Source organism: Osmerus mordax, chromosome 1 (genome assembly GCF_038355195.1).
Source record: "Osmerus mordax isolate fOsmMor3 chromosome 1, fOsmMor3.pri, whole genome shotgun sequence".
In the NCBI taxonomy this organism is placed as follows: Eukaryota; Metazoa; Chordata; class Actinopteri; order Osmeriformes; family Osmeridae; genus Osmerus; species Osmerus mordax.
The window spans coordinates 8199575-8226250 of record NC_090050.1 but is presented as its reverse complement, the minus strand read 5'-3'; the positions used below and the strand labels follow the sequence as shown (position 1 = coordinate 8226250).

At 42.3% G+C, this 26676-nt stretch overlaps 3 protein-coding genes across 4 annotated transcripts; 1 reads left to right on the top strand and 2 right to left on the bottom strand.

The window, feature by feature from the left end:
- Nucleotides 1-301: 301 nt before the first annotated feature.
- On the bottom strand, nucleotides 302-17341 carry kiaa1328 (KIAA1328 ortholog). The gene is made up of 10 exons (XM_067242907.1): nucleotides 17287-17341; nucleotides 16651-16686; nucleotides 16271-16541; nucleotides 15902-16000; nucleotides 13962-14077; nucleotides 9532-9656; nucleotides 7601-8208; nucleotides 7253-7348; nucleotides 6949-7092; nucleotides 302-771 (listed from the first exon to the last, which is right to left on the bottom strand). Exons 1-10 carry the CDS (start codon nucleotides 17339-17341, stop codon nucleotides 540-542), a joined length of 1782 nt encoding a protein of 593 aa, XP_067099008.1. The 3' UTR covers nucleotides 302-539.
- Nucleotides 17342-17532: 191 nt separating this feature from the next.
- tpgs2 (tubulin polyglutamylase complex subunit 2) lies at nucleotides 17533-21787 on the top strand. 2 transcript variants are annotated; one of them, XM_067234521.1, is made up of 7 exons: nucleotides 17533-17733; nucleotides 17910-17989; nucleotides 18364-18451; nucleotides 19161-19298; nucleotides 19396-19509; nucleotides 19790-19953; nucleotides 20771-21787. In XM_067234521.1, exons 1-7 carry the CDS (start codon nucleotides 17658-17660, stop codon nucleotides 20999-21001), a joined length of 891 nt encoding a protein of 296 aa, XP_067090622.1. In that variant the 5' UTR covers nucleotides 17533-17657; the 3' UTR covers nucleotides 21002-21787. The 2 variants fall into 2 exon arrangements, with proteins under 2 accessions (XP_067090622.1, XP_067090631.1); XM_067234530.1 differs by having other exon boundaries at nucleotides 17579-17733; nucleotides 20823-21787.
- A 7-nt stretch (nucleotides 21788-21794) lies between these two features.
- Nucleotides 21795-25375, bottom strand: aqp7 (aquaporin 7). Its single transcript, XM_067234510.1, has 6 exons — nucleotides 25155-25375; nucleotides 23549-23675; nucleotides 23193-23330; nucleotides 22885-23003; nucleotides 22282-22499; nucleotides 21795-22053 (listed from the first exon to the last, which is right to left on the bottom strand). Exons 1-6 carry the CDS (start codon nucleotides 25290-25292, stop codon nucleotides 21867-21869), a joined length of 927 nt encoding a protein of 308 aa, XP_067090611.1. The 5' UTR covers nucleotides 25293-25375; the 3' UTR covers nucleotides 21795-21866.
- Nucleotides 25376-26676: the final 1301 nt, after the last annotated feature.

Here is a 26676-nt window from a genome sequence, read left to right as displayed (position 1 = left end):
AATGAATGATGCGTTTCAGCTTAGCCCAATAATAAAGCACAGTCTAGAATAAACCTGTGTCGTATCTCACACTTACTGGTTAAAAAAAACTGAGTACATTTGAGACTTTTCCCCTTTTTGATCTTCTATTTGCTGTTAGTGGTTATGTCAGTTCAGTAATGTATGAAGAATTGGCGTGGTAAGGTGCTCAGATTGACCTTTAGCATGCAGCTCATGGGGCGTGTCACTATGTTGGAACCATTAATGAATAATCCAAAAGGTTTAGAAATCATGCAAAGTATCTTAAATAAATAACCGTTTATTAACATATAATATAAAAACAAATTGCATTACAAAAGCTACAATCGATATCATGATTTTGGAGTTTTGGGTTTAGAACTAAAAACCAACATCAATTTAAGAGCAGAAGGTGAATATCAAGTATATGATTACCCATCAAATATTCCTGAAAGGATTTTAGGTTTGGGGTGAGGAGGTAATGCCTCCTTCAGACTGTCCCAGAATCCTCTCCCCCTACCGCTTTACCTCCAATTTCATTGTTAGCAAATGAAGAAGATCTCCTCCAGAATCTGGCTCTCCTCCAAGTCATGCTGGGGTGTCCGGGGGTAGCACCCCTGGGAAGGGGAGAGCAAGGCTCGGCGGGCAGGCCTGGGGGCACTTTGAGGGGGCTGGTGAAGTAGGGGCTTGCTTCGTTGGACTGGGGGCCTGCCCAGCTCAGGCACCGAGATGGGACTAAAGACCTCCAAGAGCTCGATCAGGGACGAGTCCAACCTGAGGGCACAGACATGGGGAAGAGAATTAATGAGTGCAGCCAGAATGTATCATTATTAGTCAACATGATATAACTCCTACCACTGTTTAAGTGCAACCGTTTCACTAATCTTAACCGCCTTAGATCATCTTCAATCTTTGGACAGTTCCGTAGTTTTGCTCATTTTAAGGGAACATTTAAGTACTTAAATGTAAGTACTTAAGTCATTCAATTAGCAAAGTCTATTCAAACGTATTTTTCTAAAGTACTACAGCACAAGAAGCCTATGTTAGAAGGCTTTTTGTGGAAACGTATTTCCACATAGAATTCAAGGCCAAAGTACACAAGAGCAGCCGTGTTGTAACGTCTGGACTGCAAATGTCCAGCTTTAACATTACATGTTCACAGACACCTCTAGCGAGTACACCTAACAAAAACGCTCTCTGCTTGTTATGGTTGAATTAACACTACAGGGGTTTTAAACAAGTCAAAACCGCTGGGGCGGGCCCGGCAGGAAAAAAAACCTGGCTTGTTACAGGTGCAACAGGAAAGAAAGAAAAGCGCTGCGCGTCTTCTCTCCCAGAATAGAAATGAGGGAAGAGGAGTGTGCGGCGAAATAAATAAACCAAAGCGGGGAAGATTAAGCTAATAGAGATTCAATCCTTCAGTCTGGCTGGCTTGATAAATTATTCAGTGTGTACACAGTTGGACGAGGAGCATTCCAGATACAAAACATGAATTCTTTAACGTACACTCTCTCTGATGTTCCTAACGTAATTCTCCACTCGTTTTGAGTGCCGTCAATTTGCATCGTGCGGGTGTGGATTCCACTGAGGGTAAGGGCCAAACGTTGGCATGTGATAGCTAACATGTATGTGGGTGGCGAGGACATGTTGATGTTTATCAAATACAAGAAATATAAATGATACCTTCTATATTATTCCTTATGAAAATAACAACACATGGTTGCATATACAAGGCTACATATTGTATATTGTTTTGTATCCTGTATGTACATACTACATACATAATATATACACGTAAGGGATTTTGTCATCTCAAAGTATATACTTCAGAGTTTAACATTTATGTACACAAACCTACTAACTGGCAAGAAGTCCTAGTTAGTTCAATGATGCAATATCTCCACAAAATTTTACATGTGTTCAACCCTCACCACCACTGTACCTTTGTATAATACTTATCCAATTAGCAACCTGGCCTTCAGATGGCTAGCTTTTTCATGTTCACAATCCCAAAACTGAAAAGTACACGATGCGCTGACACGTTTCTTTCCATGTAACATTTTTCTCTTTCCTAGATGTTAAGGCTGCCACTGTTGTGGCAAGTTTCTCTAAAACAAAATAACCAAATGAAGTCATTTAAATTCAAAAATTCAAATTGAGGAAGAAAAAATATATATAAATACAAACCAATGGCATGTCATCAACATAAGGAATAAGCCAAACAAAATCTATTTAAACCTATCCAGAGCATTTTCATGGTCACCGTATTACTTTTGCATTACCTAAATAAATCAACGTGGGCACATGTGTTTGAGTGTAGGGGGAAGATAGTGTGACAGAGAAAACAGGGGATAATACCCGCTGGAAAGAAAGATTGAAGCCAAGGCAAGTATATCCGTCTTCTTCATTTGGTCTCCTTCTGCCTGTCAATAGCAGTTAGAGGAGAGGAGAGGGAGAGTGGTTGCATGTGTGTGAGGGGCAGCTCGGTGAAGAGGGAGGGGAGGAGGGAGGGAGGGAGGAGGGGCATGGGAGGGACTCTGGCTGGGCTCCCTCTCGCAAAATGTGAGGATTTGCATTTTTATTTGTTGATTTATTTAACGGACAGGCCTCTCAAACAGCCATCCATCAACGGATGACATTGTGGTAATGAATAATGCATCACTTACCGGCGGTCACAATCTATAATAAGACCGGGGGCGGGGAGGGGGTACAGTTTGAGCAGAAGGGGGATGAGGGAAAGGGGAGGGTTAGGAAGAGGGAGAGAAAAAGAGCTAGAGAATGCTAATGGATTTCAGCAGGGCTATATGGTATAGCATAGAACTTCATTGCTTTACTCTGCCTCTCACAAAGTTAAGTCTCAAATAAGTCTCTCCGCAATATTATTATATCGGGGGCACACAAAGAACCTACCTGCTTCGTGTAGATGCTAGTGTGAAAAGTAGCTAGAAGGATTCATGCACATGCCAGACGGACGCATTGGTGTGTGCAGCGTGTAAATTAAACATTAAGTCCTCTTCCTTACTCATTAGATTAGAAGATAAATTCATAGTGTTGATACTAGGGTAATATCTGTGTATGATACATTTTCATAAACACGCCTTATGCCCAATATTAATTCCAAGAAAAACCTGCTTTTGTGGATTAGTAGAAAGATTGTAATCTTTCCATGCAGAAAAAAATATGTTGGCAAAGAACCCTTGGAGTGTTCTGCTAAAATGTCAAGATGGGGTATGGCAGCTTGAAAGTTGACAAGGCACCGAGAGCAACAGGCTGCTTTCCTTAAAACCACAGCTGCAAAGACTAAAAGTAGTTCTAACCCATTCCGGTTTTTATTTCACCCATTCCCCAAGAGCTGTTTGTCCAGTGTATACTGAATGGCAGGGTCCAAGTAGCCATTATACCTGAACAACATGGTGTTTGGTAGCGAAAGTATTTTATAACAAAATGGTATCCACCATCCACATATTGGCCATTTTCATCACAGGCATGTCTGTGTAACTGACCTTATATATGGAAAGCCTGTGTGGGTTCATGAAAGGGTGAGTCTACAAGCTGAAATGTGAGACAGCAATTCAACAGACAACATAGACTAACTTAATGTTCTGTAAAAACTGTACTAATATAGACTGAATCATCTCTTGTAAAAGGTATGTTTTTTAAATTCAGGGATGGTAATAGTTTACTTAAAATGCATATTAAGGCTTCCTAGTGATATGCTTAACTCAGTTCTTTCTGATAACAATATCACAATACCTGAGGTGACCTGCCCTGTTCAAATACAACACAAAACACAAAGGAGGCCATTTCCTGAGGGAAATTGAGAAGCTTCTTCGACCACTAGGTCGTTAGTTTAAATAAATGTCAGTATCCAGTGTCTTTTTTCCAGTCTCTCAACTTCTTCCCAGAGAGTGACAACTCCTCATCCATTATGAATACAAACATACATGTACGTACGAATGATGATGAAACAAGTTAACGTATTCATTCTGCAAATGTCGTTGGAATAAGTAATTTTTACAATAAACCATGAGAAAGGAAACAATAAGAATCACCTATCGAGAGTATCGATTTTCTCCATTGTTTAGGATTGCATTGCACTCGGGTCCATCCATAAACAACTGTCCCTAATGTGAGACGGGGAAGTAAGTAGAAAGTAATTTCGCCAAAAAACAGTAGCTACAAAAAAAGTCCCCCCATTCTTAGGAGGCCCTCGTAACTTTGCCTGGTTATTTCACTCCCTTTCTTTCATTAAAGATAGCCGTCTCGCCCCGTCGCCCCCTTTCATTTGCAGTCCAAACAGTAATATAAAAATCCTATAATAGCAGATGCGTACATCCCGCATGTCAATTTCCCGCCCAATCAATAGCAGGCAAGCGAGGCAAGGCTGGGCGGTGGGGGAGAGGATTTGTTAGTGTGTGTGTGTGTGCGTGCATGTGTGTGTGTGTGTGAATGAGAATGAGGGGGGGGGGGACTCTCTCATTACTAACTAACCTAGGATCATACAAGGGATTGGAGGATTTCATTTTGTTTAACCCTACTGGCTATTTAGCAATTAGCACTCCAAGACTTATTCAGGAGAGAGGGGGATCGATGACTAAAAAGAAAAGGTTTGAGGGAGGTAACAAGTTTTGTTGCCAGGCAATGTCTGTCAAAACCACAACTTTTTTAGGCCCAAGACTGACTACTATTAATGCAATGAGTTAAACATGTACACTTTTACATTTATATATGATTTGTTCAAGTTTTCAAGTCACACTTCTGGTCCATCAATCAAAACAAAATCTTGGGAAACGACTAAGTATGGGCATAACATTTCTAAAACCTCAACATTTCAAGATGCTTCCCCCATATCTGCTCTCATATGAGAAAATGTTGTCTTTAGATTAATTAGTTCACAGGACCCCCAAATCACCCACCGATCTACCTATGTCCACACAACTTGATATTTATGGATGCCTTTCCAGGCTCCTTCAAACAGATCTCCCCCCCCAAAAAAACATCAAAACGACATGCCTCATTGATTCCCCCATCACCGCCAAAAAACTAAAAGATCAGTGTCAGAATTATGCAGGCGATTGCAACATGGTGTACAGCAATGAAATCTGTATATGCTAGCTATCTCCTTTGCTTCCTTGTTTTCCTCGTTACCCTAAGCAGCACAGCATCTCTGGGGGTTTGGCCTGGCGGGGATGAGGGCACCAGTGAGAGTGGTATAGGTCTGTCTGTATGCTGACTGTCTGCTATGACAAGGTGTGTGTATAGTACTTCATACTCTACCCAATTACAATAATGATTCGTATTTTTTTTTTTACTTTCCTTGAGGATTTATTTTGATTGGTGGTTGTAATTAACCAAGGTCAGTTTTGGCTTTGTCCAAAAATGTGTGAGGGCGGGCGGGGGGGGGGGGGGGGGGGAATAGATTTTTAAATCCATAATTGATGGATTAACTTCATATCAACATCAACCTGACAAGACACTGACTTCAATCTCCTATTAAATCCTCAAAATATGCAAAGCCTTCTGACACACCACTTGGGCCCCACCCTGGTACACTGTTGGTACTAAACCGCTTTGTGAAGCCAGACCACAAATGTGCTTTGGAGGTACAAAATGAATTGCTCTAACGGTGTGTAAACTCCAGTCCCCTCGTGGTTTTAATAGCCATCTGTTTGGGCTTACAGAACTCACTTTTGGCGGTGAATACTGGACCATGCTCTGCACTGTTCAAGGATTACTGAGGAAGTGGAAGTGGTGAACAGTTTAACAAAATGCAAACAGATTTGTGGGACTTTGTGGGAAAATCTAATTTTAAAACACAGAAAGCACAGGGAAGATTTTACCTCCTTACTTAACTTATGTCATTAAACAAAAATAAATAAATTGATTTTATTATTATTTGTTAGTTAAATAGTGAAGTGATTTCATGTGTAGGTCGTAGTCCTTTTTACAATGACTTACAATGTAGTATGTTTAATACTAATAAGCAAGACACATGCACGTTCAAACGAGGGAAGGCAACACGCTGTCACATTAATTACCTTTCCACATAAAGGGGAAAGAAAAAAAACTAATGAATTTCCTTCCCTTTTTCTTGGAGTGTCTCACACTAGCGGTCATGATTCATTTCTTCTCCCACCCTGCCCTTCCCTCCACCCCCTCCTGCTCATCCTCCTTCTCTAGCTTCCGTTCCCAATCTTTCTCAGACTCCCTTTCTCTCTCCATCTCGCTCTCTCATTACTGAGGCAGTAAGAGAGTGAGGAAAAAGAAAAAAGAATGATGGGAAAGAGAAATGGGAAGAAAGAGAGAGAGAGACTCCCTGCGTGAGTCCTCCTCCTCTGTAGCCCCGGCCCCTGAACAGAAGTCTGTTCAATTACACCTGCTGGCGGGTCCCTGCTAGGCAGACTAATAGAACGCAGCTTGGCTCCTGACAGGCCCCCACCGCCGCTGCGCTAGCTAGCCAGCCTGGCCAGAGGAGAGAGCTTCATTTAGCCTATCGGACAGCACAGCCGAGCACCATCACGCTTACTCTTTTTTCTTACTCCCTCATCGCCCCCCCTCTCAATTCATAATGTCCTCTGTCTCCCCGCACCGGACTAAGTACTGTTGATCATCTTTTGATAAAGTTAGGTTCATCCAAGTGGTCTGTTCATGAAAATATTGTTTGTGCATTTGGAGATAGATATTTGGAGGTAGATAATGAGGAAGCTTGTGATAAAGTGGCCTTGGTGGTCCTTTCATCACTATGTGCTCGATGAGAAAAGTTTTAATCCAATAAAAGATTGGAATGCTTATCCAGTTCATGCTTATGTAGCACACTGTGCTGATAACATCTTTTTTTTATGTTCGACTCGATAACAAATGTAAGTTACAAAGAGTTTTGTGGGTTGCATTGATTTATAAAAATAAACAGGGCAGAAGCAATTCCTTGTTTTGTGGTGTTTTGTGGCTTACCTTGCGTGGGGGGTCCTGGGATGCACCATGGTGGGTGATGTTGGCCCCGTGGGGGCTTTTAGGCTGCTCTGGTGGGACATCACCTCACATGCAAGATACTCTGCTTCGACCATGTCCTCAGCATCACCTGGGCTTCTCTCCTCACTGAGAAAAACACACACACACAGATGGATGGGTGGATTGATGGTGAGTTAGCTGAGGATAGTAAGTTAGTTGTTAGTCATTCAGAGTATGTGCGTGTGCGTGTGCAAGAGAGAGATAGAGGGAAAGGCTAAATTTTAATGTGTGTGCCTATTTCAATTACCTAGCTGCTACATGGCCGTTTTGTGGAGGATTGGGTTCCAGGAGAGCATTTCTGGTGATGGTATGGCCAAGCTCAGTTGCAGTAGCCTGCTGAAACCTTTACATTCAGACAGAGGGCAGAAACACCAAGTCAAAAAACTAGCATAGATACAGAGTTGGAATTCCTACATTCCCACATAGCCCCAAGACGTGTTGAAAAGGGTCGGCCATTAATGCTACATTGGGATTATCGGAGTCAGTGGAATAGACAACATAGTTAGGAAAACACAAACATCGGACTCAAGCGCGCGCTGAAAAGGATTTTCAAAACGCCGTGCTTGTCTGCTGGCCTGTCCCCGTTCTACGTCACCTGCTGTAATCCAGACGTGACTGCCGTAGCTGCTGGTTCTGCCGGAGCAGCCTGTCCTCCTGCTGCGCCAGCCGGGCCTGCAGCTTCTCTCTCTCCACCTCCAGCTGCATCTTCTGCAGCAGGAGCAGGTGCCGCTTCTCCTCCCAGTCCTCCCCGCCCAGGTGGGCCGCCGTGAGCGTTCCCTTCGCAGCCGCATCTATCGGGGGATCGCGGCGGGAAAAGGGGCTTTCCCGGGCGGAGACGGCGTCGAGGGGAGCCGCGCCGTTGGCCGGTCCGGGTTCCGTGTTGCAGCCGACGGTTGTGTGTCGGCGAGGGGAGGCGGGACGGGGGTTTCGCCACGTGCTTCCTCCTCGCCTCGTGATTGGCCGTTCGGCGGGGGTGTGCTCGCTGGAGGAGGATGAGTCTGGAGGTGTCGTAGAGGGGCTAAGGGTAGACAGCGGGGCTGAGGAGTGGTAGGAACTGGCTCCTCCCCTTCCTGCACCACTTCCTGTTTGGCTCGGCTGCCGGGCTTCGTAGCTGGGCATGCCGCCGAGGTAAGAGCCGTCTAAGACTGAGCGGCTAGCGCTCCTAACAGTGGGTCGGCCACAGCTCCCCTCGCCGGCAGGCACCTGGGCAGACACACACGGAACGCAGAGGCACTCAAAACTCGGCGGCCTAATCCACCAAGTCAAACCTTTGAGAAGGGGAACACTTGGATACACTGGCAGAAGCAGTGAGCCACTCGAACAGGCCTTACCGTCTCTATGTCGGGGGAACCTATTAGGGCAGAGGTGGCGTTGGCTGAAAAGCATTAGCAAAGATCCAAGGAGGAAAAAAAAAAACGCCAGGGTAAGTGTCGGGAGGGACTATTCGTCTCACTCTCGCAAATGAGAACAGATAGGGACACCCAGACTGTAAGATAGAGAGCTTCTCAAAATAGTGCAGAGAACAAGGAAGGGAGGGAGGGGGGGGGTGGTTGGGTGGGTGGGTGCGACCAAGGTCAGCGAAAAGAGGGAGATAAACATTTAAGGTAGCCGGGAAGGGAAGGGCCCACCTCAGACGAGACAAAGAGGAGGGAGACTAACTAATTCATGGGAGGTCACAGAGCACGCAAACACTCATTACTCAGAGCCACTGTAGGACACTGAGGATGACGAAGTGATCTATCCTTCCACCTGGGTGTATGCGTGCGTGGGAGGCGAAGATGGTCCTCCTTGCATCGGGAAACGGTTTACCTTGAAGAAATGCAACCGGTTGTGGCTGCTTGTGTGAAATCTGTTATGCTTTGTCAGTCTTTCTGTAAATCCCTTAGTGGTGAAATGTGACTGCGACACATTACAGACATGGGGATGTGTGTGTGCACGCGTGTGTCTCAGCAGGAGTGTATTGTGATTGATGGTGAACAGGGCTGTTGTTTGGAGATGGCTCACTGGGGAGGATGACACACATGCTTACTCGCTCTGTAATACGCTCTCCCGTCTCCAGAATACACACACACATCTCCCGACGACTCGAACACACACGACCGACGCGTCTCGGCCTTGCTTTTTCTTAACCCTTGTGCTGCCTTCGGGTCACATGACCCAAAGGTTCATTACGAACCATCATCGTGTTTACCCAATACAAAAACAAATACAAATAATTTTATTTTAACCTTTGCAATGTGGGGGGGTCTGAGACAGCCCGACGGTTAAAAGAAAATGCTTCACTTTGTTTTTGTATGCGGTAAAGTTGTCGCAATACGACGGTGGGTCACAATGACTGAGGGGTCAGAATGACCCGAAGATAACACAAGGGTTAAAAATATATGTTTTATTCTTGCTTTTTCCCCCTCTCTCACTTACACAGTATTTTTCTCTCTCTATTCCAACTCTTTCCCCCACAAGCAGAAACATATACACAGCCACCCCCCCCCTCCCCAAACACACACACACACACACAGAGCCCCTCACCTTGCTATGAGAGCGAGAGTGGCTGAGCTGAGCGATGGACTGGTTGAGCTTGTCCTGCTGCTGGGAGAGGTACTGCTGATATAGGCCCAGCAGCTCCTGGCACTCTCTGTACTGCTGCTGCAAGCCTGACACCGGGGGGTTAAGGGTCAATGGGGCATCAGAAGGGCTGATAAAGAGGATAAGACACACAGGCGCCGTTTCTGTGACGACACACACTGCTTTTGATCCACAACATTTTTTCTGCCGATCCTCAAGTTGTTTGGTACCTAACTGACGTGAAGCGACAAAAGTATAAAGGGGAGTGTCAGTTGTCGTGAATTGCATCTCACTGGCACCCCAGAACAGACGTAGTTCCTTATAGGTCATCTGTCATCTTCCTTGATGGAGGAAAAACATCCTTTTTCTTACATTCCTTGACAGAAAGCAATGATACAGACCAGATGAAAACAAATGTATAGGTGGGTATCAGGCCTCTGTAAATCAAGCCCTTGTCACAGGGTGGCTGTGCCAGGATTGTCATTATCGTCTGGTACCGGCTCAAAGTGGGTCTCAAAGTGGGTGGAGCCCTTCAGAATATCCCAGATGGCCTCCGTTTCTCTTTGGAGTGCCACTCAAGGCTGCACTTCCCCTGCTTAAGTGCAGCAAAGAGAAAGTTATTTTGTCAAACTTCTTTTCTTGCAGAACGAGTGCTTCGTAATTTGAAAGGATGAGCAGGCGATATAAAACAGACTGGCCCCTTTAATGATCTACGCAGGTGATTCAGACGTAGCTTCAAATACCTTCTTCACTCCCCGAGCACCAATCTCCGAAATCTAAGTTGCACAAGGACAGGAATCACAAAGTTGAGAAAATGTGAGCATGGAGAGAGGCCAACAAGATAAAACTTGGGTGTGGGAGGGGGTTGGGGGGGGGGGCGATCTAGACTTCTCCATCTGGGTTGGGCTGAGCCGAGCTGGGCACTGCCATGCCAGGCGTGATGCCAGGCTGAACGGCAGACAGCACTGGCAGGCGCGCTGCAACGGACAGAACAGAACTCATCTGGAGCAGAACCCCAGCTACACCTCAGGAGCCCGCTAATGATGGTGGCGGCAGGGAAAACACACTCCCGCACACAGACTGAAATGGGAAAGCCACCCCCACACACAATTGGAAATGTACACATAAAATATGCACATCGACATCTATCTACCCTAACAACTCAAGTTTCCATTCTGTGACATACAACATCAAGCACCCCCCACGAACCAGAGAAACAAAGTTTTACCCACAGAATAGCAAACACCTCACGACAGGCACGCACACACACACTCTGAAACCTTTACAGAACGCCGTAAACCGGCATGCTCGAGGGCCGTATCCTTTTATGAGTCGGCCGTACCACAGGCTGATGAGTTTCTCAAGACACCACCTTTAAAAAGTTCCAGCAAATGAACGCTCAAAGTGGAGCTCATCTTGGAAGCAACCATCGGTGGGCAAAGCCACACAAGAAAACATTTTGGCGTTGGCCTGGTTCAATCAAGCCGCGGAAATGAAACTGAGTGGGGGGGCGGAGAGTGTGTGTGTGTGGGGGGGGGGCACTTAGAATTGTAGTGGAGCAGACGGTGAACGCGCCGCTGACCGTTTCATAAACAGAAGTACAGAGTGGAAAACACATTTACTGAATCCTCCATCTAAATAGACTTGGGAAGTTGTGTTTATTACGTGGTGGCTGTGGCTGTTATATGGGGACCCAAGGTTATCACAAGGACGCCACAGAGTTTACTTGGGAGGCACTGGGGATGCTTTTTGTTCTAGGTGTCGGGCGCTCCAAGCTAGACGAATGCCGACTATAGACTAAATGAGTGTACACAGGAGATAAGACGTATAAATGTAAGTGTATATGTACTTAGGGAACACTAGTAATTACCCCTTCCTGAATTTAGAGAATTGCACTGATAAAATTCACGGAGTGATAACAGAGAAGTGCCAAATCTTACTGCGAGGCACAATGTATAACATTGAAGTCACCATTTCGCACAGCAACAACAACCCAAAAATATATTATTTAAATATTACTTAATTAAAGTACCTTCAGCGAACATTGTCAGCACGAGAGATGGCGTGAACATGCATGTTTGTGTTTATGTTGGTGTGATAACCGGCTGACACAGCCCTTCCTGTTGATTGCGAGGTTATCTGGGCTTGATGGAGCGTGACTGATAAGATTCGCTGCTAGAGCGGCAGGGGGATGCGAGTGTCTCCCAAACCCCCAAAATTATCATAGCTGGCTAATTCAGAGAGTGCAGGCCTTGCCTAGCAAAGCTTGGCTCTCTACCTCCCATCAGCTCTAAAAATACACAAAATCAAGGTGGGGTTAGCATTGGAGGACTTTCAAAAAGATTCACTCTCACCACACCCGCACTCCGATGAAATAATAAAATCCACCGCAAGGTGGAACTAATTTTCACAGGAGGGGGAATATTTTAGAGCCCAGACTTTGCATCTTTATGCCAAATAGACTGGGGCATGTGTGGGAGTGCTGGAGAAATGTTAGCACTGGGTGAATGTGTGTGAGTGTGTAAGGAGCAAGGTTAGGGTATGTGTGTCTGCATGTGTAGGAAAGGGTGAGGATTCGGATGTGATGGAAGAGGACGTTTTGCATTACTGCCTTAACCATACTCTGCTGTTTTTGGAGAAGAATACATATGTGTGCAGCCAAGCATAGAATTGAACACTATTGCAAAAGGTTAACTTTGTTTTGTTTTTTTATGTGGCAGCACATAACAGAACAAAGCTAATGTTTACTGACATGGGTATGTATATACACTTTAAGGGGAACAAGCCTTGGCAACTATCAAAAAAACAACGTGTTTTTAACAACACAACCACAGAGGCCATTGTATTTATACCATAGCCTGTAGACAACAGCTTCGACAGCTGAATTATGAAAGTAAAATTAGACCAGTGTCTTCCCATCAATACACCAGGGATCATCAAAACAACATTTTCACCCGGGCAATGGCATTCCTTCCGGCACCTGCTGTGACTTTTGACGGGCTTGATATAGAAATGGGGTGTGAAGCAGTGTGTTAGCCACGGAAGCTTTGCTACTTCTGAGAGCAACTGTGTCCCACAATACCAAAACCCCTTCCTGATAAAAAATAAATAAATAAAACAAAAATGATCCTCCATTTTGATAACCATGCACTGAAATTGTGCTCGACACGCTGAAATGTCATCGGAAGCTCCCCTCCAACCTACATTGTGCCTGATCTGAAGATAGATAAGATAAGCTGGCCTGTAATGGAATTAGACATTACAAGTCTCCTCTGATACATTTGCCTTTGGACTCTCCTTAACCTTTAGAAGAACCATCCAGAACCTTCCGTGCCCCCAAAGAGTCTTTATAACTCTGCGTGGGTGTGCTTTACGACTACGTTATCTCCCTTTGGGGTGTTTTAATTGAACGATGGGATGGGGGGTGTTGTCCTCTCAAATGTCTTTTTAATAGAGTTTAGAAGTTTTGTGTAAATGCCAGGTCTCCAAGCCAAAGCGCCTTTAATTGAGTTGTGCTTTCCTCCTTTTCTCTCGATGCCGGTGCCAATATCGCAATTTAGCAGCCGGCATTTACTCTTCATATTTCACTTCCTTTTTTTTATGCCCTCAGTCGGTGGCTGGCCATGTTTTGGTTTGACCTTAATGGAACTGATACGGAGGGTGTGAGTAGGGGGAATTCGCTGTTATAGCTGGACTTGAACAGAAAGAGCCAGGTCAGTTTAGAAAATAAATCAGGTATGGATGAGCTCACTTCATATAAACTGGAGATGCACCTGTGAGAGGACATTCACTGGATAGCATACACAAAAGAGACATGAAGCCAGATTTTAGTACAAGAATGCTTGACTAAAACGTCTTTACATCAGCTTCAAATGGAAAGATTAATAACCAATCATTGTAACTTAAGGTTTACCCACCTAACATATTGCACACAGTAACATTTCATGTTAAGTATGAATCCGAAATACACCCCAAAAAGAATCAATGTTAAGATGGGACCTAAACAGAGATTGAGCTCTGCTGGTCCCTCCTACCAAGCCAATCGTAACCAGCTATTATAAATTGGTCAATACTGCCCCCTGCAGATCAGACAGAAGAATTGCAAACCCACTTCCTCAACGTCAGGAGCTTGTCTCAAAATATACGTCTCTGGAAAAAATTAAGAGACCACTGCACCTTTTTCATTCCTTTTTTTAAAAGTTCAGAAGGACAATGATGAGTGAGGAACAGAAGGGTAAAATGTAAGAGGCCATCGTTCAAAACTTTTTTTTAAAGGAAAGAAAAAGGTGCAGTGGTCTCAATTTTTTCCAGAGCCGTATACTGTATGGGAAAACCATTACAATTGATAAAAGCAAGTATAGAGATACCTTGGTTAAAGACAGTGTGAAGGATACTTTCTCTCTCTTGAATGATTAGTGTGTTCTGTTGCTCCAGATGCTGAATCTTGCGTTCAAACAACCCCTGTTCGTCTCTCAGCTTCTGGACAGACTCTTCTTTCTCCTCACTCACTCTGGGAAAACAAAGAGCGAAGTTCACCAGGGTTTACTACTTTGGGTTCGAAGCAATGTTTTAGCTCAAACCGCCACCAAACTGCACACTGTTTAGTTCTTTAAGAGAACTTGGTTGAACTCTATTGTTTACTGTGCCTGTGGTTCATCGACTTCCCTTTCCCAAAGTTTGTTGTGTTCCAGAGTTAATAGTCAATGCATTATTTTCTCCCTAAACTACAAACGAAGATTAATTAAAAACCTTTTTTATATATTGTAGCTTATTCGTTATTATGAAAACGTACGGATCTAATTTAGATAGCTATGTGGATTCAGTAATGCAGCAAATGTGTTTATTGCATCTCCTTTGCAGTTTGTCCAATTAATATTTTCTCGAGCTTTATCATAATTCATCTCTCCACAGACGTCCTATGGGGACACTCTTTGGCTTTGGCTGGGCTCATCAAGTTGCTTTCGGAAACTAATCTGAAAGCCATCGTTTTCTTAACTAGGTACACTGGGTTGTCATGCTAAAAGTTGACATTTCAGCCCCAGTCTGAGGTAGTGCGTCTGTGTTTGCCTCTGTTCAGCATTCCCTCAATCTTGACCAGCCTGCCAGGCCTGGCACAGAGAGACTTCACCATAGTCTAATGCTGCCACAAGCCAGATGATGAGCACAGTGAAAACAGACTCACGAGTTACATTTTCCTCTCATCAGACCAGAAAATCTGTTTCCACTCACGCTCATATGTATTTATTTAGCAGACTCTTTTATCCAAAGCAACATTCATTATGGGGGAGGGGGATTTGAACCACTGACTTTTTGACTGCAGTCAAATACTACTACCACTACTACTAATACTACCACCACTGAGGTATATCTATCCCTATGTGTCTTTCATGTCATGTGTCTCAACTATAAAAGCCTGATTGCTGGAATGTAGTTTCTGCATTCAAGTATGTTCTCAGTCTGAATGTTCTCCTATGGCCTTTCTTTTTAGTTACTTAGTTTGGCCTGACCACTTCTAATGTTGTGTGCTTACTACAGCGTATTATCACAGACCTCTCTCCTCTCTCTGTGATTGGCTGTGTGCACATTTACGGAGTCAAACACAAATCGTACATCGGAATTGCATTGAACACAGTCAGTAATAAACACAATAGTTAGCATTTAGCATAAGAGTCTTGGTGGTTCCAAACGCCTTTTTGTTCACAATGACAGAGCTCAGTGTGCTCTTGGGAACTGCAATGATTTAGCCATTTATTTTATAACCTTCTCCATATTTATACCTCAACAAGTCTCAGTGGTCTACAGTGCATTCCTTAGAGTGTTTGCTCTGTGGGACCTTCTCTCGACAGGCGGGAGCCTTTCTAAATCATATCCACTCGGTTTATTTTGCTTCTCCCAGATCTAGGGACATGTCGAAACTGATCATAGGAAACAGGCTGCGCTCAATTTGAAGAACAGAGTTCAAATACTTCGCAAAAAATACAGTTTCAATAAACAACAGTAGTATTTACAGAAGTAACTGGTGGGTAAACCATGACACTGTCATTGAACATTGTACATACTACATGTAGACTTATATGGGAAAAGCAATTCAGGAAGTGAGGTAAAAAAAAAAAAAATGAAAGTGTGTGTTGACTTGAAATACACTAAAGCCCTACACTCAAGCATTAAGAAGAAAACAATATTAGAGGCTTGAATAACTACAACTGTTGCAGACACAGAAACACAAACTCAGAAATAAACCAATAATATCAGCAGCATCTAATTTCATATCCTGTATATGTTACATGTATTAACTCATGTCATTTTCACTAATGAGTACAATACTCTTTCTTACCTGGCCAGCTCCTGGATGAGGTTGGCTATGCGTTGTTTATCCTCGGGACACAGGTCCTTCAGTGAGGTCTTGCTCTTAGCTTGGCTTACCTCAGAGACCAAATGGGTGGAAAGACAAATTGTTGTTTATCCTCAAATTTCGAGTGAGACCCAGCAGCAGTTAATAACAATGGCAATAGTTATGTTTTTTTGTATGTTGGCATTTCGGCAGAAATATCATGTAGGTATGGGCCAGACTCTTCGCTTCTCCTTTACTTTGTTGTGCAGGCACTGGATACTGCACTAGATATGGTGCGTATGAACTTGAAGAAGTTTAGATAATGCTAAACTAGTTAGTTCTCTTTTGGACAGAGGCCATTATCTACTCACCTGAGGGGAAGTGAGGAGGTTATGGGTGACTGGGGTCGGGGATCGTAAGACCGAGGAAGATGTGGACTGAAACACATCTTTCCCTTTGGTAGTCTCTCGCGAGGACAGGCTAGGAGACTGGGCTTGTTTTTTACTAGCCTTGCCCATAGAAGACTCATTTCTGCTTTCAATGCCACACTTGGCTCTCATTGTTGGGTTTCTTTTACAGATATTGCTGCCCGACTGAGAACCTGACTTGAATGCTGTTCGAAGGCTTGTCTCTCTGCTCACTCCTGAAAGGGTTAGGAAGAGGAGATTGAAGATTAGAAATAATAGCATAACAATATTGAGAGAATATAAAAAATTGTGAGGACATACACTCAAGTCATTTTATGTTCTCACCAGGAACAAATATCACGGGTTGATCTTCATCTGATGCTGTGCAAGCAAATGTTAAAGAAAAGCAGTGGGTTGTTTTAAATATTTACGCTTGGGTTACTGGTGAGGCTGTTTCGTCAGCCTGTTCCACATTCATCTGCTTACATCTAATTAGCTAGCTTACTGCAGAACAACGTTCACTAGTTTAGCTAAAATAGACAATGCTGGCCTCCAAGCAAATATACTCCAGCATACTGGAGCAGCATACTACAGTAAACTAAGTTTAGCTAACAAGTTATAATATACTAAGATGGATACTAAGTTACTGATAGTATACTAAGATACTAAACTGGCTGTTTAGTATGTTCACTTGCGTCTTCTGACTATATTTGTGTCGTGGTTTTGCGAAGTGGCTCTAGCCAGCAAATCAATTTGTTAGCTAGCACTAGCTAACACATAGCAACACATCACTTGGAAGTACAATACAGTAGTTAGCTATAGCAAGCACAACAAAGCTAGCATTAGCTAGTCCTGCTAACCTGGGTTCTGCAGCGAAATAATGTTATTTATTATTTGACAACCACTGCATTGAATTGCAGAAAAAACGTATTGTACGTATGCTAAATTTGATCTCAGGCAAGAGTGGATAATAAGGGATACTGTCGTTAATCCAGAAAATTCCTGAATTGTTTCTTTCCGTAGTCACTGCCGCCATATTGAATCAACCGCCACTCCCAAGAGCCAAACGCTGAAAGGAATTATACTCCCACCCATATTGTATTTCCCAATTGGCTTTCACGAGGATGTTTCGCTACCTTATTGGCGGAACAAAGTGTCCATCATAAGTCCAGCACGAGGTCCCACCAAAAAACTACATTTCCCTTGGTTGGTGTATGTTAGCTATGTTTTGGTGGCGAGCGAAGTGCTACTCGGGCTAGCTGTCCAGTGTCATCAGAAACCTTACAACAGTTAACACTGGTCACTGATATCATCAATAATATTTATCTCTGACCCAATTTTCCCTCAGTGAAATGGAAGAAGCGAGAGAAGGATTAACATTGAAAGTTGTTGCTGAAAGACTGACACTGGGTATTACTCGAATGCTTGGTAAGCATCCTCTTCTTAGTGGTAGAGCCTACAGTAGTTGTCTATTATTGCTTTGGCATTCTTGTTTTGATCATTTACAAGCTTGTTCTGCTAGCTACCTATAAGGCTACTCAGCTATCAATAGTCCATACAACACATTTTTATATTGTTAACAAAAAATTAATTAACTGTGATAGAGAGTATGCCTGGAGTGATGGACATCCGTTTTGTGGAGAGAGAGCCTGCGGAGAAGCGGAGTCTGTTGTCATGGGAACAGGTACACTAATTCAATGAGAAATGTCATATTTCAGAATTATGTATATTCCCGATAAACGTAATTCAGCATATGTGAGGTGTGGAGTTGACATATGTTCCAGAAACATGTAGCTTGGCTTTATTCCAACCATGTGTAGTGTTGGATTCTCACAAATCATCTATAGCTAGGCCTTTTACAGTAAATAGATTCGTGTTTTTGACGATTATAGCTAATAGTTAATGTTATACTTCTAAGCCTAATGGGAGATTGAATTGTGACAATTCAGTATGTGCGTACAACTCTTACAAAGTGTACTGTGTGTGTTTTGTAGTAGAGCATACTAAGACAAAATTATGCAAAGTACTGAATAATTTACGAAGACATGTTTCCTTCAGAACAACAATTGTGCTCTTCCTGAGGACTTCAGAGACTTCTATCTGACAACAGACGGCCTAACTCTTACATGGAGTGTCAAACTGGACAGTAGGTTTCTGCAGCAGGGACTCTATCCAATTCAGAACATTTATGGAATCATGGTCCTTTTCATGCGGGTAGAATTTTACATTCTTCAAAGTGAATACATGATAGCCATGCATTTTAACATCTCTGAAGGACGTAAGAGGCAAAGCTACCACAGCACAAAGTTACCTGCCACATAGACAGGGGCGATTCTAGGATCAGACCTTTAGGGGGGCTCAGCCCCCAATGAGAATGTGACATGGATACAGTGCCTTGCAAAAGTGTTAAACCCCCTTGCTAATACATCACTAATTTCACTGAATAACAATTAATAGATTTATTTATTATTATGCAAAATATTGAATGAATGAAAAAACTGAAATCTGCGCCATGAAATTAACTACCTACTTCTTCTCCTTTGGTTTTACTGGCAGACTACCAACGTTAAAGGTGCATGGCGACACTGGATATTAAACCTGTTTAAAGCCCTTTGAACCTGTAATTGTTTGTCATCTGTCACTAACAGACATGTTTGCAGACTCTTACGTTAGAGCACTAAAACGTATTTAGGATAATAATAATAATTCATAATATTTTTTTTTTTTTCAAATGTATAATTATTTTTAGGGGTGCTGAGATGAAATTAAGTTGTGCTTGAGCACCCCTAAAAATAGTCTAAAATCGCCACTGCACATAGACATTATCCTTTCTGATGTTTTTGTCCTTCTTTCAGATGAGCCGGTGCCTGTGGGATGTATGGTGGTCAACAGCATAACCAAACTAAAACCACTGTCTCAGTCATCGTCTTTGTTCTCCCTCCCTAGTGCACCCACATTGGCCGACTTGCACTATGGGGAGGATGAAACCGAAGGTGAGAAAAGGGTTTGTGTTTGTATTTATGATGATTCTTACAGCTAGGATTTAAAGTCCCTCTCTTTCTCTCTTTGGCCTTGCTTTTTCATTCATAGAGCCAGATGTCGGTCTAGCGAAGCCTTGCTTTGATTCAAGAAGCCGTATTTTTGAGCTTGACCCCTGCAATGGAAATGGAAAAGTCTGTCTGGTGTACAAAGACTGTGCAAAAGGTACATAGTCATCTTCTGGTCTGAAATCTTCACATCTGAAAATTATATTCAAAGATGCAACAGCCCAATATCGTTAACAATGCAGTTCAGTTAATTGAATAATCATAAATAGTATAATATAAATGCAGCCTTTCCAACATGTATATACTGTATCATTGTAATTTAGAATGATAGTTTTTTGGAATCCTGAATTGACAGTACTTCATAGTAATTTGAAACAGTAGGCTGCATCACAGAAACTCATATCTGTTTTTTGACTCCACCCTAACATTGATTCCAGGTGTGGTCGCCCAACAATGTGATGTGTGGTTCCTGGACCGCTCTTTGTATTGGCACTACATGACACCCACCTTTACTGCCTACTACCGCCTTATGATCACCCACCTGGGCTTGCCCGAGTGGCAGTACTCATTCACCCCCTATGGACTCAGCCCCCAGGCCAAGGTATGAGAGTGAGGTCCTTAGCCATCTGGCTACTTTCCTAGGAATTGCCTTGGCCCTCTGTCTGCATTCAGTGAAGCTACCTTTTAACTTACCTTGATATATATATATATATATATATATATATATATATATATACCTCTATACCTGCACCCTACTTATGTTGAGTACAAATTAACAAAATCTTTCTTGTATGCCATGTATCTCACTGCATTTGATTCACCACTTGATGCCACCACTTGTTGCCAAAGCACATTAAGTGACAATGTAAAAATATATTGAAATACCAAATACTACAGACCATATCCACTTGTTCTAAAAGCAATCCCCCAAAATAATTCGCAATGTAAAAGTAGTATTCCCTTTAACCACAGAACAGTAAATACGTTAAGATAAAAACATGACACACCCTTTATTAAGAAGAAAGTAAGTATTGGGGATTGTAAATAATACATTGAAGCAAACATGTTGTAGGGACATCTGTGTAGGAATCTTTAAGGTTTGTTAAACAACTAGCTTACCTAATTTCAAAATAAAATTGCATTTACTTCAATAACCCAAAAAGGTCTGCTATGAGGCAACATTATATATCGTCTCACTGTAGGTTCTTAATATTGTTATTGAGTCAAATGATAGCAAATAATTGGACACAAAATGACATTATGTGCATAGAAAGTTGTGTCATATCAAGATCCTAAATAATCATATCCAGTTATCTCATCAAATACAATGATCTCATAGTGATGGGCTTAATGTAAACTATCCACTTTCCAAATCCTAATCAAATGTTCAATGCTACCACTGTCTCTCTCACTCACAGCAGTGGGCAGCTCTCTATCAGCCCCTCACGTTCCACTGTGACCCCAATATAGCCGACCCGGCTGGGGAACCGCACATCAACAAGCTGGACCCCATCAGGGCCTTCAAGGGCAAAACCAAGCTCCCGGCCCCCAAAAAGAAGCAGTCTACTCAGGCAGGGGTAGGAGGAGGTACTGGGACTACAACCAAGGGGCAGGGGAGTTCCGGGAGGCACAGTGGAACTAAGCGATGAACAATTAAAATATGGTACCTTCTTTGGCTGAACAAATTGCTAATGCTGACTTTTTATGTTTGCAAGTGGCCACTGAGTGGCTTTTTTCAAAAGCAGTGATAAGAGAAGACATTGCTGCTTCCAGTCCTTAAAGAAGAAAAATAGAGACTCCAGTTAAATATTTCATTGTTGTCCTCTAAAGGATGGGCTTGCATTCTCTTTTCCTGCATATTTATCATTTATTAACCCATTGTACGTGTTTGTGTGTGCATATGTGTTTATCTGTGGCAATGCTGGTGATTGGGTTCAGATTATTTGTTTTCTTTGGTAATGCTGCTACTGTGCTGTATCGGAAACTTTGAGGATCAGAGGATCGCCTCTCTTTCTGACTCTTTCATATTGAATGTGTCTATATGACTATGTTAATCCAATTAACTTTAAGCAGTAAGACACTAATGCATTGTCCTGTTCTATAATGATTTTTGCCTTGTGATCTTTGCCAAGCGTTGGCACATGGTTTTTTCTAGGAGCTCCCACAGATTTCTAAGGTAGCCTTGGGGAATCGCATTATCATTGGTCGAGTCCCATCAACACAATCCAAATTCTCTGCTCTTCTTGATTTATTCATTTTGTCTGTAATACATATATTGTAGTTGGAGTAACAGTCTTTTCTGTACTTTAAGGGAAACGTTGGTTCACTACATATTGTTTTAGGCCTTTCTGCAACATTAGATCAAATACAAAAAAAATGCTTAAACAGGAGAATTGCCTGGACTTATGTCAATGACATTAAATCTCCTTCTTCTCTCCTGTTGTCTGTGTTCCTTCATTATATTTGGAGTGTTTCTTCTGTATTCTTCTGTTTCTTCACACACTAAACTAAATCTCACACGCACACTTCGGTGCAAATGCTCTTCTGCTTCAGAGGGGCAGCCTCTTCCTGTTCCACTAGCTCCCTCTGGTTATGGCTGGGAGGGTGATGCAGTTCCACAAACACTTTGTAGATGGCCGCACCTATTACTCCACCCACTAGTGGGGCTACAACAGGTACCCACCACCAACCCTTACCCGCCCTGTACAAAGGAAAAATAAAGAGTTTTCTTTTTATTCTGCATCAAAGGAGCATGATAAAGAGTAATATTCAAATAATGAAGGCATATAAAAGGATATTGGAAAAACTTCTGGAATTAGACACAAAAAAAAAGTATACTGTATATTTTGAACACCATAATTGTTTCAACTACGGAACACCTGCGCATTGTATAATGCTCCCAACATTTGCATCCAACTCAGGTACAAACCTGAATACTTCTTGCCCCCAACCTGCAATCGCAGTGAAGATTCTGGGCCCGAGGTCCCTAGTGGGGTTGATGGCATAGCCACTATTACTGCCCAGGGAGATCCCTACAAGGAGCACCAGTAGCCCCACTGCTATAGGTTCTCCACCAGAAGAAGCCGGCTGGTTCTTCTGGTCTGATAGAGCCATCAGACACAGCAACAACATGGCAGTGCCCAACACCTGGTAAACACACATCCACAAACAGAAAATACTTCCGTTCAATTCATATGAGGTGCCCTAGGGTAGCATTCTTGGTTCTGTACTCTTGTCTGTTGAATTGTTGTTACAATGAGATATGTATTTGTGTTTTTTTGTTTATTTTCAGATGCTTGCTTTTTCAAAATATGAATTTAAAAAAAGTTACTATTCTGTATATTCTGGAAATGTGTGGGGGATTAATGTGCAGAATTTATATTCTCAGTTCTTACACTAGTTATTTTTAAACTAGTTATTTTGAAATCAGAAGTATTTTACTAGTGTTTTGCCCAGAGAAAGCTTTGACTTCAAAGTCATTGGTTCAGAGTCTTGTTAAAAAAGAATTCCAGCAGAATGTCCTTTCACTCACTTGGTCAAGGAATCCAGTGTGTAATGAGAGATAATGTGCTGGGTAGGTGGAAAAGATCCCAGCTGTGGCTTTGGGTCCAGTGACAGTAAAATTCCCTCCACAATAGTGATAAATGGCATCTGGGGAGAAAAGTTAACAATTAGATGGAGTAAGCACAAAGAAAGCAACAGTAATAGAACATGTTGAACGTGTGAAATGTTTCTAAGACAATGTTACATCAAGTGTAAGTAGTAGCGAGACATAGGCAAAATCTACCACTTGACTCACTTTCAGGGTCATTGTAAGCAATTACTTCTTGCTATTCTTACCATAGTAAAGAGTATAAACAGTTCCAGCTGCTAAGAATGAACCAATGAACTGAGTGAGGATGTACAGGGGCAGCATCTTCCAACTGAGTCGGCCAAATATACACATGGTAAATGATACAGCTGCATTCATATGGGCCCCTAAAAGACATAGAAGAACATGTCAAACACACATAAAGGACTAGTTTCAAGTCACATGTTATAAGACCTCAATTGTTATAACTTACTATCACAAAAGTGTTAACAAATAATACCCTCTAATTGAAATTATAGTAGTTTCACTTTTATCAGCTAAAGTAATTCTCCCACATTGTTTCTGTGTAACCTTGGCCCATGTCGAAGTATGTGGAAGTTCCTACCAGAGATCCTACCGCCAATGTGCACTCCCATAGCCACGCCCAGGCCAAACCCCAAGTTGATACTGAGGTATTCCCCGAACGCTCCTTGTCCTGTCACTACCTGCGCCACAGAGCCCAAGCCAAATACCTAGAATGAGGTTCACAAAGTTATTAAACTGACTTCATGAGCAGCCTACAATTAAAATACAAACATTCTAGCTTGAGCAATGTACTGTCCTTCAGTTAAAGCCAGACTGTGACTGTCAGTCAGAGTTTAATTTACATTTCATCTCAACTAAACTGTCATGAATTAAAACTGAAGCTTCAGTTGCTTTACAGTTTTTTCATGTGTCAGTGTCATCAGGTGTTATCCACTGTGACTTTCAACAGAGGCTGTTTTAAACCTACTTAAAACAACTGAAGCTTCAGTTTTAATTCATGACAGTTTAGTTGAGATGAAATGTAAATTAAACTCTGACAGTCATATGTAATGTAGAATGAGAAAGAGGAGATTTTATTTTTGATTATGTAGGTTAATAGGGCATTAAATGACCTAATTCCCATTCTCAAACTATGTGCCACAATTTTACACTGGTGCTAAATAAGCCACAAAAGAAAGTGAAAACTCAGAACAATATTAATCTTAGCTGTTTTCAAAGCAAAATTATAATTAGCAGTAACAGGGCATTGTCTTGTAGATTTGTGAGTGTCTTGGATTTCTTTCAAACTTTAAATAGCACTATCAACAGGTGGTCAACACAGGGCTGCCAACGCATCTCACGCATTTCAACCATTTCACACGCTCTCACGCCACACCTTGTATTTCTCACGCTGAGAAGGCAACGCCAACCAAGTAGTCCTGCAAATGTTGTAAACAGTAATGGACGAGGCACACCGAGTGAAGCAACATAGACGCGCGAATACCCGTGAAAGCTCGTCTTGGGGGGGGGGGGGGGGGGGGGGTGCGCAGCAACATTTTGGTTGGACCCACCAAATCTCACTCCAAGGTTTTTTTAAATGTTGGCAGCCCTGTCAACATGCGACATGGATCTGACACTCACAGATAATCTGACAGATCAACTAAGGTTGCTAGTGCCCACTTTGTCGTTAGGAGTCCACTAATATTCTTTGTGACCCTTCCATGTGACTACGTACTGTATGCTTATGAAAATGTTAATACTGTGACATTAATAACCATTGCCACATTGTTTCATAGAACGAGCCTGCAATAGGGACAGGGACAGCATAGAGACCGATTTGTGTTGTCATAGTCAATGTATGAACAGAGGCATCGTCCGGTTGCAAGAAAAAAATACAAATAATTTGAAGTTCCATTATTCCCCAAATTACTATATTGAGATTAATATCTCAATATAGTAATAATATGTGTTGATAGAATGTCTTATATGATTCTTCTGATTCTGATGGGCGTCTGCCTGTGAGACACACACATTGACATGTAGGCTACTAAATACCACATTACAAATTGATATGTTACTTAATATGTAACAGTGTACTTTTAAATAGTATGCACATTAATGCAGATTAAATGTGAATAAATGCTTGCTTCTGAATTATTGTAGAATAATTGGTGTTAAGATGCTTTCTGGGGGGTGAATTGTCTTACCATCATGACATAAGTGCTGAGAGTCTCTGCAAGTCCCACTCGAACAAATATATTATTCACCCATAACCTGCATGGTGCTCTGTGACTCCCATGCTTTTCAGATCCTTCGTCTTCTGGTGCCCTCTGCAAGTCTTTCATTCCTTATTTCTATCCTCCTTTTCCAAATCTCCTTCACGTCTAGAAGCGTTTGTAGGTTTTCACCATAGACTTATAAAGTAGACACAGCGAGCCTGCTCTTTAAAGATGGCATCCCCTTTCATTTATATGGAAAGTGCTCAGTGGCGCAGTGAGGCAAGCTAGAGCGCGAAACCAGAGCCCGTCTACAGAGAGCCTGTTCACTCCCCATTGTACCGAATTTGGTTGCAGTTCCACAAAAGTTCCACTGGGGGTGATCGCGGGCGAGTGCAAAATGAATGGGAGTCTATGGAGCTAGACGGCTAAATTTGTTTCTTTTGCCTGATTGTCGTTGAGAAATCTCAGATTTGATTATAGCTTTTGCAAGTTCAACATGGATTATAGGTCTAAAGTTGAATGAACGAGTACTTATGTCCTTTCGATTTCTTACAGGGTGAGTCGTTGTTGCCCATAACACGCTAGCACTCTGCTAATGAATGCTGATTGTATGACGTCATTGACATTTTAAAAGGCTTTTTAGAGCAAAAAAGCGACTTAAAAAAAAACGAACACCCAGCAGTGTGTATTTTCTTTGCCTCCTCTTTCGAATGCAACATTCAAATTACTAGACAAAAAAATGATATCCTGAGAAAAGTGGGGTATAGCTCCATAGTATGAGGGGCCATTTAGGAAATAATTCAGACTGTCCTTACACAAACATACACATCCACATATGAAACGTTCACACACATTCATACTACTGAAAACTCACATCCACATATGTGAAATGCTCGCATCGACACATAAGAAACGCATTCATTATTCAAATGTTAAAAGTTATACATACATATCCACATCGGTGAAATGCTGACAGCGACACATGAAACGCATTCACTTTCACATGTGAAAGGTTCTCGCACGCATTCATACTACTGAAAACTCACATCAACATATGTGAAAAGCCATTCACACACTCATATATGAAACACTCAAAAGTTTTATAAGGATGAGTAGGAAGCTTTGAGAATGTAAGTGTGCGAGAACATTTTCACTATTTCCGGAAGTCATTTCAGTATATCCTGAAGTCATTTAAGTATATTCATAGTTTTCAGTCACATGACATCCGCGGTGACCTGGAGGACAGAAAGCTGCTGGCGATAGCGGCTCACACCGTTGAGACGCAGCAAAAGCCGGCAAATTTACCTTCCCATGTTTCTTTGGATCACCTCTTAGCTAAAGAAAATATATGGGCACAAACTGCAAGTGTTTGCCATTTGCGATCCATATAGTATATGTATATGTATATATAGTATATACATATACTATATTAGTATGAAGAACCAGTCTTAACACAAGCCTCACACATTGTCTTTGTTTTACATTCAGTTGAATATCGGATATGGGATTT

Excerpts from the sequence above, each read along its gene's own strand:
- kiaa1328 (XM_067242907.1), bottom strand. The coding sequence starts at position 17,341 with ATGGCGGCAGTGACTACGGAAAGAAACAATTCAGGAATTTTCTGGATT. Across the intron at positions 16,687-17,286 it reads AATTTTCTGGATTAACGACA|CATCAGATGAAGATCAACCC; the intron begins GTATCCCTTATT and ends TTGCTTGCACAG. Across the intron at positions 772-6,948 it reads CCCAGGACCCCCCACGCAAG|GTTGGACTCGTCCCTGATCG; the intron begins GTAAGCCACAAA and ends CTGTGCCCTCAG.
- tpgs2 (XM_067234521.1), top strand. The coding sequence starts at position 17,658 with ATGGAAGAAGCGAGAGAAGGATTAACATTGAAAGTTGTTGCTGAAAGA. Across the intron at positions 17,734-17,909 it reads GGGTATTACTCGAATGCTTG|AGAGTATGCCTGGAGTGATG; the intron begins GTAAGCATCCTC and ends TAACTGTGATAG. Across the intron at positions 19,299-19,395 it reads TGGGGAGGATGAAACCGAAG|AGCCAGATGTCGGTCTAGCG; the intron begins GTGAGAAAAGGG and ends TTTCATTCATAG.
- aqp7 (XM_067234510.1), bottom strand. The coding sequence starts at position 25,292 with ATGAAAGACTTGCAGAGGGCACCAGAAGACGAAGGATCTGAAAAGCAT. Across the intron at positions 23,004-23,192 it reads TGTTTATACTCTTTACTATG|ATGCCATTTATCACTATTGT; the intron begins GTAAGAATAGCA and ends TTTTCTCCCCAG. Across the intron at positions 22,500-22,884 it reads ACACTGGATTCCTTGACCAA|GTGTTGGGCACTGCCATGTT; the intron begins GTGAGTGAAAGG and ends TGTGTTTACCAG.